The sequence below is a fragment of the Chroicocephalus ridibundus genome, chromosome 6 (assembly GCF_963924245.1).
Source record: "Chroicocephalus ridibundus chromosome 6, bChrRid1.1, whole genome shotgun sequence".
Lineage (NCBI taxonomy): Eukaryota > Metazoa > Chordata > Aves > Charadriiformes > Laridae > Chroicocephalus > Chroicocephalus ridibundus.
The window spans coordinates 37,030,951-37,047,525 of NC_086289.1; the positions used below are offsets into that span (position 1 = coordinate 37,030,951).

The window sequence follows — 16,575 nt, forward strand, 5'->3', positions numbered from 1 at the left end:
GCTTTGTTCACCGCATCTCCCCAGGGCACAGCCTTCCAGCCGGTTCCCTGCTACTAGGGAAAGCCAGCACCCACCAAAAGCCACCAGGCAGCACTTGGCAGGGGGCGTCACAGCCCCAGTTAATTTAGGGCACACTGTATATTCTTGGTGCTTCTCATTCCTGGAAGGCATGAAGTTATACCGGCTGCCTGCTTGCTCAAGAAGTGTGAAATTCTTTCTCTGACCTTTTCTGTTATGTTATTAAGAGGCTTCATGGCCAGTTGTTTCAGAAAAAAAAATAATATTTCAATATCTGTTGGTAGCTGGGGCAGAACTTGCCCATATCTTCATGCTGAGCTCTGGTCACCTCCCTGCTTCACCCCAGCCTTGCTGAAGGAGCGTGCTGCCATGTGGGACCCTCCGAGCCTCTCCAGCCCGGCTTTTACCTTCACAGCAGGGCTCAGAGCAGGGGAAAAGAGGAGTTTGGATGAGGGAAGGCTACTGACAACTCAGAGACCCAGGGCAGCCTGCCCACCCCTCCGCTCGGCCGTTGGGTTGCAATGCACGCCTAACTCCAATCTGCTATGATTTATGTTACAGGGCAAGCTGGAAGCTCTGTCTTGAGTGAGGACCCCTTCACGCTGGTCACCAGAAAAGCAGACACACAAGCAATCTCTGGCCTGAGGGGCTTTTCACACAAGTCAAGAGCACGGAGGAAGGAGAGAAGGCTGCCTTCGGGTGTATTGCCGGCTCCGTGTGCACAACAGGAGCCGTTCCCGTGAAGCCTGGACTATCCAGATGTTCCCGTGCAAGCACATGACTACCTGAACCCATATGATAAACGCCTTTCACGGAGAGAATTAAACAGACGGATGGACGGACCAGGAGATGGAGGGAATGCAAAATACAGAACAAAATGCAGATAAACAAAATCTTAGATGGGGGACAAGGCTGCGGCGGGTCAGGAAAGTAACCAAGATTAGCCCAAGAAGGTGTAGGGTGGCTTATCCGAGCCCCACGCATCTCTGGGCAAAGGGAAAGAGGCAGAGAGCAGAAAGCAGGCAGCGGCTCCGGGTCCCCGCCGGCTGCCTGCACTTCGGGTTGTTTTACAGTTGATTTATACGTGTAACAGGCAATGTTTCTCTGCTGTCACTGACATTAGAGGCTGAAATGCTGCAGAGACGAATGGCCATTTGTCACTGCAAATGAAGTCTGCTTGCTTTTTTTTTTTTCTTCCCCCCCCCCCCACTTTTTTCATTTTCAGCCGGCCAAGTAGAGGGCAGTGGGGAAAGGGCGGCAGCGAGGAGCGCACTCGCTCGGGAGGGCAGGCTCACTGCTCTTCCCGGGTCACGAAGGAAACCCCCTTCATTCCTGTCCAACCTGCTCTGGGTGACCCGCCTTTGGCAGGGAGTTAGGACTAGATGATCCCTGAAGGTCCCTTTTTCAACCCCTGCCATCGTGCGATTGAGTGATTCCCCTCGCCTACACCCACCCAACCACGTACAGCCAAAGGGGAGAGAGCAAGGAAGCGCTTGCTGGAAGACGGGCAACCAGCTCAAGGTCTTCTGGGAGTAATGTCTCCTCCTTCCCCGGGACATTGGACTGGGTGGAAGATCAGCAATCTCCCATTGCCTCGGCCCCCCATAGTTTTAACTGCTTGCTTCCTGCCGGGAAGGAGCTGCAGGAGCTCCTCTGCCCTGCCAGCTGTGCTTGGCCACCTCTGGCAACGGCTCTTGGGAAGCCCCTTGACACCTTCTGGTGACTGCTCACCCAGCCTACACGTTCGCCTGTTCCTCCGGATGTCATAAACCTCCTGATTTGCACTTAGCACCCTGGAAACCCGTCACCTCTCCCAAACACACGGCCCTCCAGCTTCCCTTGGAAACACAACCCTAATGGATGGTGGCACCTTCACCGGGGGACAGAGCCACATGGGGATGCTTCACGTTGCCACCGAGCAGGGGGGCTCAGTTTCAGGGTGACAGCTTTCCAGCCAGCTGCAAAACCTGCACTTATTTGCACAAAGGGACGCTTTAGGAGAAATTTAGATTAGTTATTAGGAAGAAATTCTTTGCTGGATGGTGGGGAGGCCCCGGCCCATAGAAGCTGTGGCTGCCCCATCCCTGGAGGGGTTCAAGGCCAGGTTGGACGGGGCTTGGAGCAACCTGGTCTGGTGGGAGGTGTCCATGCCCAGGGCAGGGGGTGGACTGGATGGGCTTTAAGTCCCTTCCAACCCGAACCATTCTATGATTCTATGATTTTGCAGCCCTGAACAGGGGGACCCAACAAAAATCCCTTTACCCAAGGACATCATTCAGTGGCCACCAAAGAAGCATCACTCCATGTAGCTGGCCAGGCTTTCTTCAAAGACCCATCCCTAATCCCTGTGGGTGAATACCCATAAAGAGCTCCCAGGCAAGTGGAAAAGAAAGGAAAAAAAAAAAGAAAAGGAGGAATTTATGAGCAAGGAAAGCAGACTTTTTGTCTGGGGCATGTGAGACAGCTGGAGAGGCACAGCGCAGACAGGCAGTGCCGTGGAAGCGAGCAGAGGGCTGCATCCCAACGGCGAGCGGCAGCAGCAGGAGGAGCTGGTACTTTACGAGGGTTGTTAAAAGTTTGGGATCAGCTGGGAGGGCAATCTGGATTTCAGCGCTAATTGCATCCATTCTGATTTATCATAGAAGATTCAACTCCTGGCATTTTGTGTTCGCTCCGAAATGCTGGCATAGCTGGAAGTTGGGGAAAGAGGAGACGCAGTAACAATCTCATTGTTTAGTGTCTGATGGCCTGACTAGCTAAACATCTGCTTGAAATATTAATAACTGTCAGATGGGAACAGCTCGGGGGCTCTATACAGTTTCACACCATCTGTTTGTAGAGTAAACACACTTAGGCACAGGCGCCTACACCCAACTCTTTTGTCAGGGCTTTTATTCTCTGGATCAGTACGCCTGTGCCGATGGGTGGCCAGGGGCTGTGTCCTGGGACAGCAGGGGCAATCCCTTCTCGCCAGGGATTTTGGGTGCTTCCACCAACCCAGGCAGGAGGGACGAGCCCTTCAGAAATGCCCCGCTATTGTCCCCACCTCCATCTGCTGCACAACCATCCTGCTGCCAGCTCTGCTAAATGCAGTCATTCCCCTCTTTTGCCATCCTTCACCCTTTCACTGGCTCAACTGACCTCGACTTGGTTGAGGAAGATGAGACTGCCAAACAGTGAGAAAACCCACACAGAAAGATAAGCATCGGGCGTTCACTCTCACCGATGAAGCGACCAAGTCTGTTAGGTACCAGCGCATCTTTTCCCGTAAGAATTGAGGTAAGAGAGAGGCAGTGAATGTGCGATGGGACACAAGCCACGTACACAACGGCAATACTTGGTGGATCCTGTGCGGTAAGGAGGAGGGAGAGGCCAAGACCATGAGCATCAGGATCAGTATCTGCAGGAGAAGCCACTGTTTGCAGATGAGACCTGTCAGTGCAGGAGTCTCCTCGAGCTCCTGCTCTGGTGGGAACCACACATACCTCGTCCACAGACCAGGAAAGGTCAAGGCATCTGCTCCAAAAGTCCATGGGAGGAATACAACCCACCCCACCGCCAGCCTCTCCCGCTGCTCCCTTACCACGCTTCCCCAGCCCACCCCTTGGTGACGGGCACTGCAGAGCCAAGGACTTGGCAAAGAGACGCAGGATGCTCCTACTCACGTGGACCTGGAGGACGGTGGTGCCCACGGTTGCATTCTCAAAGAGGCTGATATTGTACAGGGCCTTGCTGAAGATGGGGCGGTTGTCATTCTCGTTGATGAGGCTGATCTTCACGCGTGCAAAGCCGACGTGGTCCGGGACGCTCTCGTTTGCAAAGAGCTGGACAGAGAAGGGAAGGGGAGGGTTGGAGACACTGTTTGCGAAGTTTGGTAGAGTCACCTAATTCTTCAATGGAAAAAACAACGCTCTCGTGAGCTCCCTCACCAGAGGAGCCAGCTCAATGCTACCCACCAAAGCATAGTTACTCAAAAAAATAGAGAAAAGCCCCTTCCCTCTCCCCTGGGAGCTGCTCAGCTCTGGGTGACCTCAGCCCTTGGGTGCACCAAACACCCTGCACCACCTCCCCTCAGCAGCCCCGGCCTCTGCCTGTCAAACTGGGGAACCTGCCACCCCACCGTGGCCCGCAGCAAGGGTAGAAAGGCTTTTGCCCATGGAAGAGGGGCTGCATGGAAGCCCCTCTGCCAGGATTAACACTGCGGGTGTGTGGCATGAGCCTGCTTTGCCTTCCTTAAGAATTTACAGCTCAGGCAGAGAGCAGGACAAAGCTGGAGCAGGAGGCTGGGGAGAGCTTTGGTGCCTGATAGGGGAACTTAAAACAAAGTTTTATGCTCTATAAAGCTTTTATGGCCTTGTGACATAGCAAAGGGGAGCACGCTCTGCTTAAGCTCTTACAGCTGAGCCTCTGGATGCCGGAAAGAGAGAGAAGGCCACCCACCTCCTTCTTTTCTTTATTATTATTTCCATTTTTTTGGTCATATTGCAATGCTCTGGATTAGAGAGACTAACGGTCACTGGTTAATGGTCACTCTTAAAAATACGGATGTCCCATAGAGCACAGGGGTTGTTGGCTTATTCCTCCTGCCCCAATAGTACCCGTACCGAAAATTCGTAGCGAGGAATGGTCTCAAAGTCCAGCGGCACCGCCACGCGGACACGGATGTCTGCCTTCCCCTGGATGGAGGTCGGTGAGATGATGAAGTGGTTGGAGTTGTTGCCCACCAGGTAAACCTCGAAAACACTGTTGGGTCCCTGGGAAGGGAGAGAGGAAGGTTGACAGTGACAAAGGAGGAAGGACCAGGCGCAGCCGCTGGGTCAGGCTGCGGTCACCATGGACCAGCTGGAGGGGGAGCACAGGGCAGAGGCAACAACCCGGCTGCAAAGCCTGTGCGTCGGGCACAAACCTGCCGGCACCAGCAGTTCTTCGCCTTCAGACATGTAAAAATGCAATTACCAGAGACGCAGGGGAGCCTTTCTCTGCTTGGGTTTGGTTAACTGAATCACAGGGTTCGGCACCAACCTTAAGCACTCTTTGTTGTGTTCTATTACACTTACTGGGTGTACAATGCATACGATTTCTCTAAATCTTCTTTTCATGTGCACCCGTTTTGTACAAAGCCCATGTGCATCCCTGGGATAAACCCGCGCCGCACACGGCTGGAGGGAAAAATCCCTTTTACTGTTTCGAGACCCACGCACGGCCCAGGGTATCTATCACACGCTGAGTGCCTCTCCCAAACAGGGGGGGTCTTTCCAGAAAGACAGCTCAAACTGGGAACTGGAAAACTCCTCCTCGCCCAAGCCCTGGCCGGCAAACCAGCAGGACCACCGACATGCCCGCAGCAACGTTGCAGGACCCTCGCTCCGGGCACGATGCCCCTTTGGCAAAGCACGGTCCAGCAGAGCACGTGAAAAGCAAGTTCAGAAGCTGCCAGAGCCGAATTTCCAATTTTCCCCGAATGACCTCCCTCCTATCAGAAAAAGGGACCAATTAAATGCACGAAGGGGCACTAATAGCAAAAGCTGGCTAAGCGTGACTGCCGAGAGCCGGCGACACGAGCAGAATCCCTGCTTGCCCTCCTCCTTCCTGCATTCCCCGGCAGCCGGTGGAGCTGGGGGGCAATCTGAGCATCTCTGGAGGAGCCACAGGGCAGGAACAAGCCCTGAGGGCACCCATGGAGCAACACGAGCGAGCCCCTGAGAGCACCCATCACCCCAGGAGTCCGGCAATGCTCATCTGGTGGGTGATGGACAGAGGGAATAAAAGGGACCCCTCTTGGGGCAGAATTAGCCCCTTCCAAAAGCTGTTTTGCTGGCAAACTGGGACGTGCCAACCCCAGCACAAGTGAGGGATGCTCCCCGACACTGGTACACAGCCCAGGAGGGAGGGAGCAAAGGGTACAGAGAAGGGCAGAAGGAAGCATCACTCCCCAGGCTGTTATTTCGTACCCTATCCTTAAGACGCCAATTTATAGTGAACGACCACTTTCCACCGGCAACACAAAGCCATTTCATTGAGGAATTTCTGCCCAGCTCCGCAGCTGAGCCCTTGGTGTCTCTCCCAGGGCCTGGTGCCCTCCCCACAGTACACAAAAGCACCTTTCGTGGTGGCGAGATGCGAGAGATTTTCATGGAAGCCAGAGAGGAGTGAGTTTGTTGGAGGCATGAGATAAAAGTCGAAACATCAAAAGAAACCCAAGTATTTTGTGGGAAGAGAGCCGGGTGGATTAATTCCCCTCCAGCTGGGGAAGCAGATCAGCCTCCAGATACCCGCCATCCCTAATTAGCAGCCTCTCGAGTCCCTCAGTCCCCCCATGTGAGGTCTGGAGAAGGGGAATACGTCTCCCTCTAAGGAGGGCTGCCGCGAGTTGCCATTTATATGTTTATTCAGCTATTTATTTTTTTTTTTTTTGTTTCTGCCCCCATGCTGCTTTCCTTGCTCCTAGTTCCCGGAGCCTGCGAGCCCCCTGCGGATGGCTGAAAGCAAATCTGAATATTCAAATTGTTATCAGCTGCCCAGCAGAAGGGGCTGGCTCAGCCCGGCTCACAGCGAGTACCCCCCGCTCCGGAGAAAGCCACGGGAAGCTTCTTACATTTTTCCTCCCCCCATTCCTACCTGCTCCTGCCACCCAGAGCAAACAACGGAGCTGAAAACATATGCGCAAAGAAGAAAAACAAGCGACATCTCCTCGGGCTCGCAAAGGTCCCGGGGTGCAGTGGTGGGGGTCAGGGATGAGCCGGCTCTGTCAGCATCGTCTCTGCAGTGCTGAGGATGAGTATGGGATGCACGGGCGCGCTAACGGTCCATGACCTGCTTTACCTGCTCGTTTCACACCCCCCCCCGACCCCTTGCCCACCAGCTGCCGTATAGCTCGAGTTTTTTCCCAACGCTAAAACCAAATTTTTCTTCTTTTTCTTCTTTTCGAGGCACAAAATTACTGAGCAGCCTGCCAAACCTTAGCAACCCTCCAATACTAGACCTGTCCGCATGCACCCTCCATCTGAAACAAATTAAGCCATTCGTTAAACAGGCTTCGGAGGGAATTTCTTTATTTCACAAAGCCGGGACACGGGCACATGTTTCCCACCTTGTCCCATCCCCGGCCAGCCCACGGGGCCACCGCTTGCCGTGGCTGGAGGCTGCTGCCCGCTGCCTCCTTCCTAGCAATCAAATCTCCTCCCAGCCGTAGCTGGCGCCGCAACTGATGGAAATTTCATGTCAATTCAGCTAAAAGACAATTGTAGCTGCAGTTGGGCATAATTATTACTTTGTTCTTCGCGTGCGTATTCCTCAGAGCATGTAATAGGAGCCGCACCGTGTCCCTGCTGCCACAATGCCGGCATCAACCTCATGCCGGTACCCGACCTCCGGAAAAGCGACTGCTGACTGATCTACCCCCGGTGCTTCACATTTGAACAATTTGTGAGGGACCTGTTTGCCAGCCCCATGCGCCCAATACACCTTTTAAATTCCAGGGGGCTGGAGCAAAGGGGAGACCGTCCCTGGGCACAGATAGCACAGCGGGGACCAGTGGGCAAGGGCAGAAGCTCAGGCATGAGGCTGCGAGATGGCAGGAGGTGGGGACGTGTGTCCCTCCCAGAGGTCCCGGGCACCATGTGGGACCCGCTCATGGCCAAAACCTGACAGACTCGGTCCCAGGGCATGGTCCACCACGAGTCAGGGAATGCCTTCTCACACCAGGAGGCCAGAAGCAGCTACATCAGCTGTTCCAGCTTTGGCAGAGGATGGACCCTAAGCTTTATCCCTGCTTTTTCACCCAACATTGCCCACTGGCTTGTTCCATCACTCCTGCCCCCACCCAGCCCCTTCCTCATGGGAGTGCACATGGAAATGCTTCAGAAATTATTCAACCTTCCACCACTCAAAGGAAGTATTTAGCATCACTTGCCGATGGCTACACAAATACTCAAAGTGAACTAAACCCCAAACCCCTAGACAAGCAAACAACCCTTTCTCAACCACACCACTCCCTGAAATCACCGAGGTGCATTTGGTGGTCTGCAAATTGGTTGGTGGTCTGCAAGCATTTCCAGCACAAAGTGAGCTAGATTTTGGAAAAACAGCCTGCGATCCTCAGGTTTCTCCTCTTCGTGCTGACTTAGTACAGGGCTCCCTTCAATTCCCTCCACCCTAGCTCGGCTGCAGCTTGCTTTTCCAAAATGGAGAGCCCTGCCTTTCCAAAGCACAAAATCCAGCGTAACTCCAGCTTTCCTCCCAGCCACTTTCTACACACGGGCTATTACCTACAAAAAGCTGAGGAGGGTTTAATATCCCTCCTTCTGGCAAGTTTGCAAAGAAAGGAAAGTGCTCAGAGATCAGGAGTGGTGGAGGAGGAAGAGAAAAAAAAAAACAAGAAGGGTTGTGTTGTTTTTTCCTTTTTTTTTTTTTTTTTTTTTTTAAAAAAAAGCAATTAGTGCCTCTTTGTACAGCTTGGATACCTTATGCCTGGTTCTAGCTAGTCAGAGACAAATAATGCTTAATCTTTCCTTTGAAAATATGAAGAGGGTTATTCTTTCCACCCACTTCAAGGCATTTTAACAGGAGTGCTCCGAACAGCCCCTCCAGCACTGCTGCCCCTCTTCTGCCACCCAGCCGGGCCACCTTGGCCTCCAGGCACCCATTGCCCCCCCCGGCACCCATCGCATGACACCACCAACCACCCGTTCCAGCGCTCCCTGGGCACGGCCACTGGTCCCCTGCGGCCCTACGGATCTCACTGGGGATGCGCAAACGCTCCCCGGCCTTTCCCATTCTCCTCCCCACGCTGGCAGACGGTTTCTCCCGTCCTTCTGTCCATCCCAAGCATCAGCCCTCGCCTGCTGCCCCCCTCGCGGAGGAGTTTTCTCCTTCCCCGCTCTCCCCAGGTTATCTGCTGAATTCCACACACGCCTGCACAGACGGGATCAATCCGAGGCTGCCTCGCCTTCAGCTTATCTCTGCTCCAAATGATTGATTTTCCCTCTTTAAGGGTAATTTGCTGGTGAATTCCATGTATTGCAAAAACCCCTGTGAAATCTAATTCAGCCCGACTGGCAGCTGGCACTTTTGGGAGAGAATACTCGAGCGCCGTCAATTCCCCTTTTACAGTTCCTTGCTGTGTAGATCATATTTATAGTGCGCGTGTCTGTCATATGCATATATATGCTACGAATGATTCATATATTGCACCTGCACACGCATGGGCACATGCGATATCCCTGTGCGAGTCTCTGATGGAGCTTTAAGCAACAAATACTGTGTATTCCCATGGCCTGGATTTTCTCTTTTTAAATTCCCCATTTATCTTCTTCAATATGCTTATTTTGGAGAATTGTTTCAAACTTATTTCAAAATGTCAGCCCATCATATTCGTGCTTTATACAGCCTCTGCCCTTTTCTTCCTCTTCAGTCAACTGTGTCAAGGAAAATCAAGCGAAAGCCACGGCAGAAGAGATGGTTTCTCCGGCGTGTCCGGGGAAAATACACTGCGGTTTCTCTTAATACACCTCTGTGGATCTTGCAGCGATCGGAACCTCAAATGCGGGAAGCACTGAAGGATGCCCTGCTCCTTCTCCTGCATGGCCAAACCCTTGCCCTCTCCCTAAAATCCTCCATCAGGGCACCAGGCTGTATCACACCAGCCTGTCCAGAAGGGATATCCGTGTCCCCCGCCTCAGCCAGCCTGGGAGCAGATGAGCCCAAGCTACCCAGCCCTCCCAATTAACGCAAGCTAATTCCACAGCTGGGGGCTCTTGCTCTCTACCTGGAAACGAACCTTGCTGCAAAAGCGGATAATTCAAGGCTTTAATCTTCCGTCTCGCACGCAGGATTTACTCATCCCTGCTGATCTATCGCAACAAGAGTGAGAGGAGAATCCAACCCCGGGCTGGGAATGCATGTAAATACACGCACACCAGTCTTCTGCTGTGTCCAGATGTGGTGTCTCAGCCTAAATACTGAGCAACTTCCCCACATTTTCATAAGCAGCTCTCAAACGGCTTTGGGAAGGTGGTTTGCTGGCTATCCGGCAGAGAGAGAAACTCAGCCACGCCGAGGTTAATGCTTTTTTCTTGGTTCACAGAAGACCGGGTCCAAAACCCTGGGCACCGATTTCTCCTGTGCTCGAGTGTTTTCGACAAGCCATAGAGAACGTGAAAAGAAAAACCAGCACAAGAGGTGGAACACCTCTTGGCTGCACTCCAAATCCACGTCTGGGGTCATCTCAGCTCAACCCAGGGGCATCCTCCTCGAGATGCTCCCTGTCCCACCCCGCACCCCCGGCCAGCTTCTCTTCAAGCAAGGCTGGGGCCACCTCTGAGGGACAAAAGCCGGGAATTTGCAAGGGCCCAACGCAGCGGAAGGGGTTTCTCCTTGGAGGCACCCCGCTTGGGTACCTTGTCTGAGCCGTTAATGCCAGCCTAGCCCCAGAAAGGCACTTAAACACAGAGGTAAAAATCAAGCGCGTGCTTTCAAGCTCGGTCTTGTGTGCAATGTAAATACATTTTTAAGTGCTTTGCTGAATCGTTTAATCTAACTCCTTCAAAAAGCAATCATTTAAGTTTGTGCAAAACACACCAGAAGAAAGGAAGGCCAAAAAGCCCCACCATTTAAAAAGGCCGCGTGGGCCTGGATACAAAACACCTTCTTGTTTAATGGCCTTGGTAGCCCACGCAGTGTGTTTTAAGGGCCAGCCCCACGCAACACCCCTTCCTCCGGCTCTACAAAGACACAACCGGGGTGCCAGGGCAGGCAGGTTCCCCAAAGCCACCCAAAAACCCACATGGGACCCCTGTGTGAGGCAAGGTTCAGGCGTGGGCTGCTCCATCCAAGTAGGACCTCAACAAGCATGAGGGCTGAGGGAACAGCATCACATTTTTCCGGAGGGGCAGAAGTGGCTGGATGGCTTGGAAAGAAACCAACCTGCCAAGGGGCTCTCCCAGGACACGGGTTGGGAGGCAGAAGACAAAACTCGAGCAAAATGATCTTCCCCAAGACTCAAGCTTTGATTTCATGTGTCTCTACCCATCTGCTCTCATTTATTCATCTAGCTGCTCTCCCCGGAGATGTGTATAATTCTCTTCTTGTTTTCCTTTGCCCCTTACACAAATGAATTGTGTCATCTGCAGCGTGAAGGCCGTGTTGGTGAAATAGCTTCTGTCAGCCACGTCCTCAGTCACCTCCCTGCCTGAAGACCTCCATCCTCACTGTCCCATCCCTCCACCTGCAGAGGGCCCGGCGCCATCTCGGCTACCCCAAATCCAGCTGGTTTGTAAAAGCCTTGCAACTCTCATAAGGTACTTGAGCATCCAAAATAACCATCGAGCAACTATCTCCCCCTTTCTCAAAGTTTTTTACTGAAAGTTTGGGGGTCTTGGGCCTTCTATAAATACATTGCCTGGCTGCAGAAGCAGTCCCACTTCTATCTCATAGACATCTTTCTCACTACCTGGGTATCCTCCCCCAATTTTTTACCCCCAAAACACTACCTTGATGGTTAATCCAGTTGCAAGCATTCACGAGGGGAAATAAGAAAGATCCACCACGGAATAATGCAGAAAATAACCCCCAATTGCTTATAACTTTCCTCTCTCCAGATATTCCGAGACATCAGCTCTCCTGTGCTTCTTATCAGTGAAAATAATGCTACAGGCAAAGCAATTCATACTAATATGATGGTCTCCAAAGACATGTACAGTAAAACTCCCTCAGACTCCCTTAGCAGAGGAGGTCCTCTCTCAGCAGTTTTAAAAATCTCAGCCAATTCTTTTGGGGAAATCTCAGGAAGTTAAAGAAATTCACCAAAAGAATGAGTCTATTTTTTGCTGGTGCGAGCGGGAAAGGCAAGGCTATTTTTTATTCTCCCATTTTAAAATTAGCAAGGCTGAAAAGTGAATTCTTGAATGGGAGTCACTCCAGTAAAATGAGCTTTTAACCAGAAATAATGACAGATCCTTCATCCTTCTGGCACAAACAGAAGTGTTACAATGCCCTTCAAGAATGGATCTGCTGACATCTCTCAGAAAGCACGACAGCGGCTCTATTCAGAAACTATCCTAAGCATCTGTCATATCCATATCTTCTTTATTAGCAATTGACATTTTCAAGAAAAAACAGTCTCTTTATCTGCTTAATAGCTCATCTGCACCTCTTCAGGCTGAACTCATAAACTCTCGGATGGTGACATCATGTCACAAGTAGATTATTAGTTCTGTGTCATAATCACTTCACATGAAAAAAAATGGGATTTCTGGGCGGCTTTATGAAACGCGGTGAGCTCCACCCAGGGCTGGGGAAAAGCAGATCCATCATTTCAGCCAGCAAAGGCATCTTAGAAGACACACGTTTTAACCAGCCTGCTGGGATTCTGGGGTTGAGGAGAGATGTTCCGTTTCGTATTCCTCGGTGTCATCACATCGTTTTACCCCAAGGCATCAGGAAAACATCCTGACGATGCCATTTATTCTAACAACCCCCCTGCCCTCCTCTCTTGCTCGGCTTCAAGGGGAATAGGGACGGCAGGAGCCCGTAGCCAGAGCCTTTCCGAGGGATTTTGGAAAGTTCACCATGAGGTGTCAGCACTTGTTTGAAGCAGACACCAAGCAGTGTGGCAGGGTTGGAGGTACGGGCACTCAGAAGCAGCCAGACGTGAACTGCACAAGTCAAATAATCAGAGTAATTGAAGGCTGTAAGCCCAGGGCTGGAAAACATGCTGCAATCCCTACGTGGCATGGACCCGCATGTAATAAATAGGAGCTCTGTTAACGTGAGGGAGGAACAAGCCTCCAATGCTTCCGGCTTGTTTGCAATGATGAGCTGGTATCCCAGTCCCTCCACGCTCCCTCCAGCCCCACGCTAGCGGGTATCTCGTACCTCCTCCTCGACACATTCCCGCCGGGGGGCGGAGAGCCCCGAGCTCCTTTCTTTGTCCTCCCTGGCAGGTCCTCTGGGAGCCCAGCAGAAAACATCCTCCCTTTCTACAACAGACTGGCCAAGGACTGCCTGACAAGAGCCCTTGGAAGGGAGCAAGGATCAGCTTCCCACACAATCCTATTTTCTGGGTCCCGGGGGACCGTGCAATCCTCACTGCACTAAAGCACACGCCACATCTGCGCTCTGGTGGCTGAGCAGTAAGAGTGGAAAAAAGGGCTATCAGGATGTAGCCATGCACCTCATCACAGGTTAATCAGTGACTTATCCTTCCCTGCATCCCCCCAAAACAGTGCGACCCTACACAGGATAGACAGGCGTGCCCGCGGCAAGGGGTACCTCACCTCGTCTTTGTCCTGCACCTGGATGAAGAGGGGAAGGGCAAAGCCCACCTGGGCCAGCTCCGGGATGGCCACGCTGTACTCCGAGCTGTTGAACTCGGGCGCGTTGTCATTGATGTCAATGACTAGGATGTTGAAGGTGGTGGTGACGGTGGCGTTGGAGGGTGTGCGGTCATCGTTCAGCTCTGTCGCCTGGCAAGGAGAGAAAACAACAGGGCAGCCTTTGTTTTTCAAAGAATAAATATAAAAGTCTGCATGCTGTGATTAGAGGCTCTTGCAGCTTTTGCTTCCTCCGCTTGGCCGAGGAAGGATGCTCATTCGGTTCTGCTGTCGCCCCTTAACCTTGAGCACCTTTCCATACCGCTGACCCACTGACATGCTCAGACGTTGACCCAGCTCTTCCATTAACCACCCTTGAGGTCCACAGCACTCTTGCAAACCTGCTCCCTTCCCAGAGGTTTAACGTTTCCCCTGGGGTGGCTGTGGCCAAGTTCTCACTTGTCCCTGTTGTGCAACAGGTTGTCAGGACTCACCGTCGTGGCAGGGGATGAGTAGGCGATTTCCCTACCGCAAGCATCTAAACCAAAAAATTGTGGGGAACAGTCCTCTTGTTTGGAACACAAGTCTTGTGAGGAGTGGCGGAGGGAGCTGGGGGTGTTCAGCCTGGAGAAAAGGAGGCTGAGGGGAGACCTTCTCGCTCTCTACAGCTCCCTGAAAGGAGGGGGTAGCTGGGTGGGGTTGGTCTCTTCTCCCAGGGAACAGGCGATGGGACAAGAGGAAACGGCCTCAAGTTGCACCAGGGGAGGTTTAGGATGGATATTACAAAAAATTTCTTCGCCAAAATTTTTATCAAGCATTGGAACAGGCTGCCCAGGGAAGTGGCTGAGGCACCATCCCTGGAGGGATTTAAAAGACGGGTACACATGGTGCTTAGAGATATGGTTTGGTGATGGTTTTTGGCAGAGTTGGGTTGATGGTTGGACTCCATGATCTGAAAGGTCCCTTCCAACCCAGGCGATTCTGTGATTGTATTCTAACAAGGGCAGCCACGATGGAGCAAAGAGCACTCCTACTTCCTCCCGTGCCATCTCCTGAGGTGGGACCAGGAGCAGGCAGCTAACCACCATAGTACTACGGAAAGGACAGAAAACTAGGGCAACAGAGAAAAACAGGATTTAGACCTTAAAATAGGTTTGGCAACATGTGTCTAAATACAGAGCTGAGTCATGGCTCCATATCGCACCTCTGTCTCAAGAAGGACTTTAATTCTGCTTTCCCAAAAGGGAAGAGTGTGGATTTTATTGCCAGAGAAGCAAGACTTGTGAAACAGCCTTTTCAAGCAGAGTCCCTCCTCTCGTCCTTTGGATAATCTTGCTTTGCTGTGGGCACAGAAAAGCAACGCTAAACACGACCCGCGCGGCTCATTGCTATTCACCGCTTCTGCACACACCAGCAGAACAGGCTGATCCGAACAAGGAGCCACCCAGCTGTATTTTCACTGCACGCTCCAGGACGAGAGCAGCAGGGAACATTTTGGGTCCCGGGGATGTGGGCCACAGAGAGTTGGCATTTGCGGGAGGATGCAAAGTTTGTGGGGAGAGGAAATAAATTGGAAAAAAAAAATAATCTATCGGATCAACAGAACGTAGTTGGAACTCCATTATCATGCAGGCAGGAAAACAGGCAAGTTTTCAGGTTCACAAACCTTTCCAAGATCAAAGAGATATTTTTGTCCCTATTAAAAACAGACAATCCTCCCTCTCTTGATTTCTACTGAGTTTGAACTATAAAAGCCCAAACCTAGGGGCGGTAGGGGTGGATGGGGAATTCTTCCCCATGCGTAAAGCCCCACCGTATGACCTGTGCCTGGGACCACGAGGGGCAATTTCTTGTCCCTTTGTGTCACCCCCCCCTTTCCCCCTGACAAAGCATTGCACTTGCCAAAAGGAGAAGGCGATGCTGCTGCCCTCCCAATCAATGACCCTTCCTACAACGCTGATTTTTCCCCACCCCAGCCCAGCAGAATCTATACTTCTAAATGTGTTTCCAACTAGCTGCCCAGCTTGGTATTGATTTTAATTACAGCGGTTGTGAGTGGAGCCAGGGAGCCGCTCTCAGGTGGGGCTGGTGGGGCCGGAAGATCACGCTCCAGTGCCTTTTCTTGACGAGACAACTTTGAGCATCCCTCCCCTCCCTCCCTGTGCCTGCCTGCGCGGGGCAGATGCAGAAGATGCCCTGTTACGCCGCTGCCTGCTGACGTGACAAAACATACCTGTTTTTCTGTTGTTTTGAGGGGGGAAATGTGGGAAATAGGCGCAAGTGGACACAATTCAGGTGCCCAAATGTAGGGGTGTTGTGCTATTTGCAATCCCAGGGCTGCCAGCAGATACAACCGCAGGGAGATCTAGTTGGAGGCCAGGCAGGGCACCAAAAATGACCTTATACATCCCTATAGAGGCAACCATGCTTTGGACCACCGCGCAAGGGGGCTGTGTTAAACATCTGGCTGGGGAACAGCCGATCACATCTCTGGATGACCACAGGAACACATCCCAGCTTTGTGCCTCCACCTGGAAGGAGTCATCCCCAAGCAGGGTGACCTCCCCATCCGGCTCTGCCAGTGTGTCTCGCAGACGGAGGAGCTTCTCACCTTCACCGTGAGGATGAATCCAGCGCTATAGAAGGGGTTCTCCCGGTCCAGCGGCCCATTCAAGGTTAAGGCTCCACTGATGTAGTCCAGCGCAAAGATGCTGTTGGTGTTACCTGGGAGAGAGAACAGGCAGCGTGAGCGCAGGCAGCTGGTACAGCTGATGCCAAATGGTAAAGCAGAGAGGGGAGCAGGGGGACACAAGCCCCTTTCCCCCTGCCAGCCTGCAGGAATGGCGCTGGGAAGAGAGGTTTTACAGCCAGGCCAGGGGCTTCAAGCTGGGCACGGGCTGCAGCGGGCTCTGAGAAGCCTGTGCATCACCTCCGTACGCTTTAAAGGGTGATGGCTGAAACTCCTTCCCCCTCTCTTCCTCTCCCCTGCCCCGGAGTAGGGCTCAAAACGGTGTTCGCCTTCCAATAGCACATATAAGCCGTGAGCGCTGCAGGCAGCTGAAGAATTTCAAAGGGGTTTTTGGGTCATGGATAATACGCAACAGCACAGCCGAAACCAGGGCCGAACCCAGGCCCTCCCCTCTGAACAACCGCCTGCGTTCGCAAGGCACCGCGTCCCTGGGGCGGGCAGAGCCTCCGTCTTCAAAACACAAGAGTTAAGGGACATCAGTCCAGGTTAATCAGAGGA

General features: G+C 52.4%; 1 protein-coding gene across 1 annotated transcript in view; it reads right to left on the reverse strand.

Moving 5' to 3' along the window:
* Positions 1-16,575, reverse strand: part of CDH23 (cadherin related 23) — a 212,293-nt gene that overhangs the window by 80,033 nt on the left and 115,685 nt on the right. Inside the window, exons 10-13 of the mRNA XM_063337560.1 lie at positions 15,940-16,052; positions 13,293-13,481; positions 4,623-4,772; positions 3,684-3,842 (exon numbers count right to left, since the gene is read on the reverse strand). Coding sequence (XP_063193630.1) covers positions 3,684-3,842; positions 4,623-4,772; positions 13,293-13,481; positions 15,940-16,052 — 611 coding nt within the window. The remainder of the gene's footprint in view (positions 1-3,683; positions 3,843-4,622; positions 4,773-13,292; positions 13,482-15,939; positions 16,053-16,575) is intronic.